Source organism: Arachis ipaensis, chromosome B09 (genome assembly GCF_000816755.2).
Source record: "Arachis ipaensis cultivar K30076 chromosome B09, Araip1.1, whole genome shotgun sequence".
In the NCBI taxonomy this organism is placed as follows: domain Eukaryota; kingdom Viridiplantae; phylum Streptophyta; class Magnoliopsida; order Fabales; family Fabaceae; genus Arachis; species Arachis ipaensis.
The window spans coordinates 120,865,824-120,877,463 of NC_029793.2; the positions used below are offsets into that span (position 1 = coordinate 120,865,824).

The 11,640-nt window shown below is 41.2% G+C and overlaps 1 protein-coding gene across 1 annotated transcript; it reads left to right on the top strand.

The window, feature by feature from the left end:
• On the top strand, positions 5,950 to 7,356 carry LOC107615906 (uncharacterized protein YpeP-like). Its single transcript, XM_016317924.1, has 2 exons — positions 5,950 to 6,411; positions 7,180 to 7,356. Exons 1-2 carry the CDS (start codon positions 5,950 to 5,952, stop codon positions 7,354 to 7,356), a joined length of 639 nt encoding a protein of 212 aa, XP_016173410.1.

Sequence of the window (11,640 nt, forward strand, 5' to 3'; positions counted from 1 at the left end):
AAAACCTTAGCAAAAGGAATATTGATTTGCAACTTTCTGAAGACTTCCAAGAACTTTAAAAACTGCTTGTCCTTGGTCTCCTTTTGAAGTCTCTGAGGATATGGCATTTTAGGCTTGTACTCAGGAGCTTTTGGCAATGTAGGATAAGTGCCAAGAGAGTCTGGGAATGGGTTGTCCGCACGCTTTGGAGGGACGTGCTCTACTTCTTCCTTCTTCTCCTCTGGAGCTTCTTTTTCAACTGGCTCCTCATTAACTTGTGCTTTCGTACTTGCCACTTGTCCACTTATCAAGGTGATAGCCTTGCATTCCTCTCTTGGATTTGGAATTGTGTTACTAGGAAGGCTATTAGTGGTCCTCTGATCAATTTCATTAACTTTTGTGGCTAATTGACCCACTTGAATCTCCAAGTTCTTGATTGATGCTCTGGTTTCTAAAACTTGCCAATATTGCTTCCAAATCATTGTTCTGCTGGCGCTGAGAATTTGCTTGCTGAGATGACTGAAACTGGTGGTTATTAAAATTGTAGGTCTTAGAGTATGGATCATTGTTGGGATTTCTAGGACCAATCCCCATGTAATTGACCTATTCAAAAGAGGATTGAGCATAATCATAATTATCATTCTGCACAAAATTACCTGTTATGTCATAAGAGACCTCTTAAGGTGGATTTTGGGTGTTGATAGCTGAGACTTGCATGCCACCCATCTGCTGAGTAAGTAGATTTATTTGCAGAGACATAAGCTTGTTTTGAGCAAGAATAGCATTAAGAGCTTCTACTTCCATAACACCCTTCTTTTGAGGAGCCTCAGAGTTCACAGGATTCTTGTTAGATGAGTATAAATATTGGTTGCTAGCAACCAATTCAATCAGCTTAATAGTCTCCTCCTGTGTCTTCTTCTTGTGCAATGAACCACCTGCAGAATTATCTAAGCACATCTTGGACATTTCACCCAAGCCTTCATAAAAGATATCTAGTTGGGTCTATTTGGAGAACATGTTCGGAGGACACTGCCTAGTCAGTAGCTTGTATCTCTGCCAAGCTTCATAAAGAGTTTCACCATCCTTCTGCCTGAAGGTCTGAACCTCCACCCTAAGCTTAGTCAGCTTTTTTGGTGGAAAAAAATTAGTAAGAAACTCAGTAACAACTTTGTCTCAAGTATCCAAACTATCCTTGGGTTGTGAATCTAGCCATAGCTTTGCTCTATCCCTCAGAGCAAACGGGAAGAGCATGAGTTTGTACACCTCAGGGTTCACTCCATTTGTCTTCACAATATCACAAATCTGCAGAAAATTAGAAATAAATTAATTTGGGTCTTCTTGGGGAAGACCATGATACTGACAGTTTTGTTGTACCAGGGTGACCAATTGAGGCTTTAACTCAAAGTTGTTCGCAGCTATAGGAGGCACCATAATGCTTTTTCCATAAAGATCTGCAGTAGGATCAGAGTAAGAGCCAAGCACTCTCCTAGGTTGCTCATCCCCATTTGGATTTGCCATGTTAGCATCAACAGCATTATTATGATCCATAGTGGATATTGCAGCCTTGTAAAGTCTTGCTTGTTGCAAATGCTGCCTGAAAGTCCTTTCAGGTTCAGGATCAAAGTCTAAGAAAGGTTTCTTGTCTCTGTTGTTGTGCATAAACAAACAGAAAATAAGAAAAGATAGGAATCTCTACGTCAGAGTGCAGAGAATTTCCAGTGAGGTAACCTGTGTAAAAGAAATAAAATAAAACAACTAAATATTTAAAGCCGAAAAATTTCAAAAATTATAAAAAGAAAATAAACAAGAAATTTAAAATAAAAATAACTAGGGGACACCAAACTTAATTTCAAAAATTAAAGACAAAAATAAAATAAATCTAATAGAATATAGAAAAAAATAATTGAAGGAAACAAAAACGAAAATAAAAGGAAATGAAAATAAAAAGGAAAATAAAAAAAAGAACGCCGTAAGTTTTTAGAAAAATCAAAAGAAAAAAATAAAACCAAAGAGGGGACAGGGGAATGGGAAACGAAAAATAAGGAAAAAATAAAGGAAAAAAATGAGAATTAAAAATTAATAAAACTAAAATAAAATTAATTAAAAGAAAAATTATCTAATCTAAGCAATCAAATAATTGATAGTTGTTAATCACAGTCAATCCCCGGCAACGGCGCCAAAAACTTGGTGCGGATTTTATAACCACAAACTAACCGGCAAGTGCACCGGGTTGTACCAAGTAATACCTCAGGTGAGTGAGGGTCGATCCCACGAGGATTGATGGACTAAGAAATGATGGTTGATTAATTTACTTAGTTAGACAAGCAAAAAATAATGTTTTGAGAGTTCAAAAGCATTAAACAGTAAGTTCAGAATATCAGAAGACAGGCAGTAAATAAGTTGAGAATAATATATGGAGAAACAGTTAAGGCTTCAGAGTTATCTATTTTCCGGATTGACTTTTGTTGCCAACTATTTTAATCATGTAAGATTTAATTCATGGCAAACTATATGTGACTAAACCCTAATTCCTTAGACCTTTTTAGTCTCCTCTAACTCTCATCAACCGCCAATTCCTTGGTCAATTAATTCCAATTAGAGGGTGAAGTTTAATTCTAGTTATTATGCCACAAAAATCCTAATTATCCAAATATAAGAGGATTATATGTCACGTATCCCGTTAAGTCCAGATAATTAGAATTTAGGAGAAATTGTTTTCAAGCTGTTGTTCAAGTAAAAAGCTTTTCCAAGTTATACAAAAACTCAATTAGAAAGAGGGTCATACTTCCGTTCCACCCAAATTCATAAGATAACGAACGAAAACAATTCTTGAATTATAAATCAGTACATGAATTAAACTAGAAAAATAATAGAATCAATCCATATAATAGACAGAGCTCCTAACCTTAACAGTGGATGTTTAGTTGCTCATGGTTCAGAGTGGAAACTAGGATTCTCTTAAACTGTAAATTGGAATGAGGTGGAATAATCCCCGAAGAGAAGTTTATTTTTTTCGTATATCTAATCCTAATTAATTTAAATTATAATTTTTAAAAACTAAATAATATATTTTCCTATTTTTTAAAATAAAAATTAAAGTTTAAATCAGAATTAATTAAATCTTCGAACATCCTAAACCTGGATGCTGGGACCACTTGAATTGGAAGATCATGCGCCTTACTTGATCATGGCCGCATGGATTGGAGTTTGAGTGAGTGAGGTTGCGCCTAACTCAAGGGTTCCTGCGCCTTACTTGGAGTCTTGCTAATTGATGCGTGTTGTTGAGGTGTCTTGCGCCTAACTTGAGAAATCTCAAGTTAGGCGCAGCCTTGGCTTAATTGGTGGGAAAGAAGTGTGGACTGTTATATATAGTTGGAAAGCTATAAAAGTTATCTTTCCAACGCCACTGGAATCACGTCCATTGGACCTCTGTAGCTCAAGTTATTCAGGTTTGAGTTTAGAGAGGTCAGGGTTGACAGCATCATTCACCTTCTTCTCTTTTTCTGCGAAAACTCCATCAAATCCAGCCAAATGCTACCTAAAATAAATAGAATTGTACACGACTCAAAGTAACATCCATAGTGGCTAAAAGATAATTAATTCTTGATTAAACTCAACAAATTAAATGCAAATTCACTAGGAAAAGATAGGAAAGATGCTCACGCATCATACTCCTCTAAGAGTTTCCCTAGTTGATGTCTACAGGGAAATCTGCCATACCGAAAGGCTACCACCCCCTAGACCCATCAAAAACAAAAAGGGGGGAGAGTCGCGGTGACTACTGCGAGTACCATAAGATATATAGTCACTCAACAAATGATTGTTACAACCTTAAAAATGTGATAGAAAAGTTGGCCAGGAAAGGTCGGCTTGATAGGTATCTCATGGAAAGGTCGGACCATCATGTAAAAAGAAAGGGAGATGACGAGGACCGTAGAGATCCGCCCCCGCAAACCCCAGAAAGACACATACATATGATCTCAGAGGGATTCGGAGGAGGCGGCCTCCCAAAGTCGACTCGCAAGAGGCATCTGAAGGAAGTCTACCAGGTCGGGGGCAGGCTCCCAACCTCCCCACCATCACATTTACCAAAGAAGATGGACAAGGAATCATACCTGGGCATGAAGATCCGGTAATGATAACCATGATCCTTGCCAATGCCCATCTTCATATAACTTTGGTGGATCAGGGAAGTTCAGCCGACATCCTTTTCAAACCATCATTCGATAAGCTGGGATTGGATGAGAATGAGTTAAGAGCCTATCTCGACACCCTGTATGGATTAGAGGATACACCAATAAAACCACGGGGATACATACCCCTTCATACCACTTTTGGAAAGGGGGGAAAGTCCAAAACTCTGAGCATCGACTTCATAGTCATCGATGTGGGGTCAGCCTATAATGCCTTAATCGGCAGAACTACCCTAAATCGACTCGGAGCAGTGGTATCTACCCCTCATCTCTGCATGAAATTCCCAACACCAGAGGGAATAGCAACCATCAGAGGAGACTAGAAGTTAGCAAGGAAATGCTACAATGAAAGCTTGAACTTGAGAGAGAAAGGGAATGAGGTGCACACCATTGAACTCGGAGGAGTCAGAGCTAAGGAAGAGTTGCGACCACAACCCGGAGGAAAAACTGAGGAGGTACAGGTTGAAAAAGAGGAAGGAAAAAACACCAATATAGGAGCCGACTTGAAAGAAGAATTGAAGGAGAAACTTATAAAACTCCTACAAGAAAATTCCGACCTATTTGCCTGGAAAGCCTCCGACATGCCAGGAATAGATCCCCGAGCTCATGTTGCACAAACTATCAGTTTACCCCGGGTCGCGACATGTTCAACAAAGAAGATGGAAGCTCGGACCCGAAAGAGCTCAAGTGGTGGAAGAACAAGTGCGAGCACTCCTAGAAGCCGGGTTCGTCAAAGAGGTCAAGTATCCGGCATGGTTGGCAAATGTAGTGCTAGTCAAAAAACAAAATAGAAAGTGGAGGATGTGCGTCGATTACACTAACCTGAACAAAGCGTGCCCCAAAGACCCATATCCACTTCTAAGCATTGATACTCTAGTAGACTCCAGCTCAGGGTATCGATACTTTTCGTTTATGGATGCATACTCGGGATATAATCAAATCCCGATGCATAAGCCGGGTCAAGAAAAAACATCATTCATCACACCTAGAGCAAACTATTGCTATGTGGTTATGCCCTTTGGGCTAAAGAACACTGGAGCCACATATCAGAGGTTGATGAACAAGGTGTTTGCATCTCACCTTGGGGGACTGATGGAAGTCTATATTGACGACATGCTAGTAAAAACCAAGGATGAGACCGACCTCTTGACAGACCTCACGCAAGTCTTCAACACCATAAGGTTGCATGGGATGAGATTGAATCCCGCGAAATGTACCTTCGCAGTACAGGCTGGAAAATTTCTAGGATTCATGCTTACACAAAGAGGAATTGAAGCCAACCCCGACAAGTGTAAAGCAATTCTAGAAATGAAAAGCCCGACTTGCCTAAAAGAGGTCCAGCAGCTGAACGGCCGACTTGCCGCCCTCTCCAGGTTCTTGGTGGGGTCAGCATTAAGATCCCTACCACTCTTCTCTTTACTAAGAAAAGGATGCCAGTTCGAGTGGACTCTTAAGTGCGAAGAAGCATTCCAAGAGTTCAAAAGGTTTTTAAGCCAACCTCCCATTCTGACCCGACCCAAAATCGGGGAAGAACTCGTACTGTATTTGTCCGTAGCAGACAAAGCAGTAGCATCAGCTCTAATACGGGAAGATGAGGTCGGGCAGCATCCTATATACTTCACCAGCAAAGTTCTACAAGGCCCTGAATTAAGGTATCAAAACCTTGAAAAGATTGCGTATGCCTTAATAGTAGCCTCTCGAAGGTTACGTCCTTATTTTCAAGCTCGCACAATAAGAGTCCGAACGAACCAACCCATGAAGCAAATCCTCCAAAAAAATGGATATTGCGGGTAGGATGGTTCAATGGGCAATAGAACTATCCAAGTTCGACTTGAAGTACAAAACTCGGACGGCAATAAAAGCCCAGTGCCTCACCGACTTTGTAGCAGAATATGCAGGAGACCAAGAGGAAGAATCCACTACTTGGGAGTTATATGTAGATGGATCCTCAAACAAAATAGGAAGCGGTGTAGGTATAATACTGGTCAACAAAGGGGGAGCACAAATAGAAGTCTCTCTCAAGTTTGAATTCTCAGCTTCTAATAATCAGGTAGAATATGAAGCCTTGATTGCAGGTTTAAAACCGGCAGAAGAAGTCGGTGCAACAAAAGTAGTGATATTCAGCGACTCTCAGGTGGTGACTTCCAAAATAAATGGAGAGTATCAGGCTAAACACCCCAACATGAAGAGATACTTAGATAAAACATTGGAGCATCTTAGGCGCTTTGCAGAAATCGAGGTTAAGCATATAACTCGGGATCTCAACAGCAGAGCAGACGTCCTCTCCAAGCTAGCAAGTACCAAACCAGGGGAAAATAATAGAAGCCTGATCCAAGAAACTCTCTAAGAACCCTCCGTAGCAAAAACAGAGGCCAAGCAAGACGTCCTTGAGGTTTTCGATTTGGACCTCGGGTGGATGAACCCCTTAATCGAATATCTAAAATTGACATCCTACCCAAAGAGGAAAAAGAAGCTAAGAAAATCCGGAAAGAAGCACAAAACTATACTTTGGTAAAAAAATATCCTGTACAAAAGGGGGATATCAACACCATTATTAAAGTGTGTTCCGACCTCAAGGACGACAAAGGTTTTAGAAGAGGTCCACAATGGTATCTGCGGAAACCATCTCGGAGCAAGGTCGCTGGCCAGAAAATTCATCCGAGCAGGGTTCTACTGGCCAACTTTACAAAAAGATGCCACCGAGTTTGTAAAGAGGTGTCAACCATGCCAAATGCATGCAAACTTCCATGTCGCTCCCCCTGAGGAACTCATAAGTATAACTTCTCCATGGCCTTTTGCTAAATGGGGATTGGACCTGTTAGGACCCTTTCCCCAAGCACCTGGACAAGTGAAATACTTGATAGTGGGAGTAGACTACTTCACAAAATGGATAGAAGCAGAACCATTAGCCACCATCACCGCCTAAAAAAGTCAGAAGTTCCTCTACAAAAATATTATCACAAGGTATGGGGTCCTTCACTCCATTACCACTGATAATGGCACTCAGTTCACTGACTCAACCTTCAAAAACCTAGTAGCCAGCATGAAGATCAAGCACCAGTTCACCTCGGTAGAACATCCACAGGCAAATGGACAAGCCGAGGCTGCTAACAAAGTCATACTGGTAGGGTTGAAGAAAAGGTTACAAGATGCAAAGGGAGCCTGGGCCGAAGAACTCCCATAAGTACTTTGGGCTTATCGGACTACACCTCAGTCTGCCACAGTGGAAACACTCTTCCGACTTGCTTATGGCATAGAAGCCATGATACTAGTGGAAATCAATGAGCAAAGTCTAAGGGTGAGCTTTTACGACGAGGTCGGAAACATACAGGGGCACAAAGAAGAACTTGAATTACTCCCTGAAGTCCGAGAACAAGCCCAGATAAGAGAAGCAGCATTAAAGCAAAGGATGACTACAAGATACAATAAAAAGTCATTCGAAGAAGCTTCACCCCAGACGACTTAGTTTTGATTAGAAATGACATTGGAGTCAATAAGTCGGGAGAGGGAAAGCTCACTGCTGATTGGAAAGGACCATACAAAATTAGTGAGGTCTTAGGCAAAGGCTACTATAAGGTGACCGACTTAAACGGCGCTGAGCTACCTAGGTTGTGGCATGCATGTAATATGAAAAGGTACTATAGTTAAAAGCGAACTCTATTCCCTGATGTACTCTTTTCCCAACTTCATGGTTTTTTCCCAAAGAAAGGGTTTTCCTGAAGGAGAATTTTTAATGAGGCATCAAAGTAGAGACTAAGGGGCTGCAAATTATAAAAAATCCTTAGTAGCAACAAATTACCTTTGCAAATAAAGATCTTTTTTTTCAATATCTCTTTATAAATTCCTTTTCACTTTTTACTCTTTCTACGAAATGCGCCGATTTAAGCTCGACAAAGCATGAAAATCCTATGAAACGACCTAGATGGTCGTCAGGATGAAACGACGAGGTACAAGTCGGTGTAAAGAGGTTATAAAAGTAGATCATGGTAAAACTCGGAAATTACTCGACCTACAAGTCGGGAAAAACCGAGAAAAAAAGAAATGCACGCAAAAATAGCCTAAGTCACAGAAACTCAATAAATAAAAAAATTGAGTATAAGGAATATGAAAAGAGAAGAAGAAAATCTATCAAAAATCAAAGGCATAAGCTGTCCCAAGTTCCTACAAGTTCAAAATAACTTAGAACAAAGAGATAGCCAAACCAAGATAAAAGATTTTCAAAAAGATAAAAAAAAAGGGTTTTTTCGCAAAAATAACCTAAACAGACAGCATGCGCACAACAAAAGGTATCCTAAACCCTTATGCAAAAAAGGGTATTTTTAAATATTTTGTTTACGGCCATAAAAGGCCAAGAAATGTCAAGTAACAGCTACCTCAAAAGAAACAAAATATAAATATTGTTTAAAAAACAGGGAGGCCCACAGGCCGGACCCCCTTATAGCCACAGTTAGTTAGGAGGAAGATAACCACCACCAGGAGAAGGGCTACCACCACCAGAACCAGGGAGAGAAGTCGGAACAGCATCAGAAGGGGGCGGAGCAGGCTGATCGGGGCCATCAGAAGGAACCTTTGAGGAACTCGGAACGTCCCCCCGAGGAGGAGACTCCATTATCCTTTGCCCCTGTGTCTTCAACTCGGAGTTAGTTGCAGGTCGGGGAGGGGAGACAATTGCACCATTCACTACGATCTTATCGGGATTTAAGGGAGAAAGATCCAAGTCAGAGCAATAACCCCGACTTGTTCCTTAAAAATTCTCCATGCCTCCTCTGCTCCCTCAGCAATTGAATCCTCCAAGTCCTGGAAAGCGTCTCGGCACCCAGAAAGCTCCTTCTTCAAATCCAAATTTTTCCCAAAGAGCCTAATGTAGTTTTGCTCTGCCTTCTCCTTGAGGCCTTCTGCCATGGCACACTGGCCCATTAGCTTCTTCTCCCTCTCTCGAGCCCGACCCTTCTTCTCCATTAACTTGGTAACCTCCTCCTTTAACCTCTTCTCTTCCTCCTGGTATAAAGAAATTCTCTCCTCAAGCTCCTCAACCTTTTGGGTGTAACCCAAAGAGCTAAGGAGAGTATGTTCAAAAATATCCAGGAATTTCGTGTAGACCCCAGCCGCTCGGATGCTTCCCTAAACTATAACATTCAGATGGTTCCGGACCATAGCGTCATCCATATTAATTGATGAATGGGGAAAAATATGGTTCCAGACGAATTGGGGACCATCGAATGTAACCCCGGAAGAAGAACCAGAAGTCCTTCGCTTCTTCTTCTCGGGTTCAGGGGAAGGTTGGGGCAGTGGGGGAGGAGAAGGAAGAGAGGTAGTAGAGGAAGAGGATACCATGATAGGACAGGAGGAAGTCCCCAAATTATGAGGAGGAGGAGGAGGAGGGGGAGGAAGAGGCAGAAGAATACCAGTGGCCCTTGCAGCGTCCACCCGCGCCTGAGATCTTTTCTTGGCATCCTGAACTTTTTGATAAGAGGAGGCAGAAGCTTTCTTCACCATTTCTGAAAAAGAAGAAGGCAATAAATCAATTTACAAGGAAATCGAAAACCCAGAGTCAGAAATAATTAAAACAAGTCGGAGCATATCAAAAAATAATCATATCTACCTATTTGGGTCCGAACAAAATTCGGAGACCCTTGGAGAAATTTCTTTGTATCCAAATAAGGGGCCCTCCCCCAAACTTCTTGGAGGAACCCCACGACAGCTTCCTTGACCTCATCTAAATCGTCCAACCCATACTTCTCCACAGGAGAAGCCTCCAACCAGTATAAAGGAAAGCAAGGAGAAGAATTTTCATCCAGGAAAAAGGGGTGGTGACCCTCTACAGCTTGAACTTTAAAGAAGAAATTTTTGAAATCATGGAAGGATTCATCAAAAAGGTTGAAAACTCTCCGACCTTGAATAGTTCAGAAAGACACCCACTGTTGTTTATTGTTTTGCCCACTGAAGGGCTTGGTCATGTGAAAAAGATAAAAGAAAGTTTTCAAAGAAGTCGAAAAATCCAAGGCCTGACTGATAAGTTGGTAAGCCTTCAAGAAACCCCAAGAGTTGGGGTGGAGTTGAGTGGGAACAATACGACAGTGAGACAGAACAGCTATCTCAAAGTCAGAAAATGGCAGAAAAACTCTCAGGCGAGTGTAGAGGCTCTCATACATAAAAAAGAAATGAGGGTCTGCATCAGAAGCCCTCCCAAAACAAACCCAGTCTTCCAGACCCGGGGCAGTCAGTTCATATTTCGGCTCGTCCTCCTCAAGAGCACAGATCCTATGATGAGTGCGAAGATCGGTAATATAGTCAGTGTCTACAAAAGGTTCTTCCCCAAGAACCGTAACATCCACCCACTGAGCAAGGGACTCTAGAGAAGACATCTTTTCTAAATAAAAAAGGACAGTGAAACCTACAAAGGAAAAAGAAATAAGATTAAAAACAGGGTCTCTAAGGGGCCTGGGGTCAGATCCTCAACAAAACAGAGTAACTGAGCATGTAGTCAACACTCCTCTCAAAGAAAAAACATGCAAACGAAAGCATTTGTAAAAAAGAGAGAAGAGAGAAGAACTAACCTTTACTTGAAAAAGGGATAGAGGCAGCAGTGGCTCAGAGAAAGGAGGAGTCCCTTCGAATGGAAGTTTCTTTCGAATAGAAAGTGCAAATGTGAAAGTTTTCAGAAACGAAATAAAGAAAGAGAGGAAAAGTATTTATAAACACGTGAGGGGCATAATGGTAAAAGCGGAGGCAGTCATTAAAGAGATGCGCCGTTACCAATGTAACTGCTTCCCATGTGTAAATACGCAAGTCCCTAACGGCCGCGACGTTTGATTAGACGCGACTGTTGGGAAATTTTGAAACACGTCGGTTCCGAAAAATCACGTCGGTTCCTCAACAGGTCGGTTATAAGCCCGAGTCAAAATACTCGAGCCCAACTCTTCATTGAGATTGTGCTCGAGTAGGGACACTGTTCATACCCTGGCCCAATACAAAGGTCCAAGCCCAAATAAAAGGCCCAATCCAAAGATTGGCCCTCGCTTGCCACCGACCTTCTCTTAAGAAGTCGGTCTCAACAACAACTTGGTCCAAAGAAGTCGGGGACGAAGGTTAGCTGACAAATAACACTCATTCAAATGCGTAACTGCCCCTAAAATCTCTCAACCCACTTCCAGGAGCCATATCTCAACCTCCTTAAGATAAAGGGACGGTTATCCTCCTTAAAAGGTGGAACTACTTCAACGGTTATCCTACTTCAGAATATTTTATACTATTTTCACAAGTTTTATGCAAATTTAGTTATTTTATTTCATAATTATATGCTTTTTTAAGAAAGAATAATTTTATTCTAGCACATAAATAAAATGATTAATTTTCTTGATTCAATCGGCTTCAAATTCTTTTTATCATATACCAGTGTAGCCACTTATGGTCACTATTCTTTCTGTTTTTTTAGTTTTTAGCCATCATTTAAAGGATTTTTGGGCAT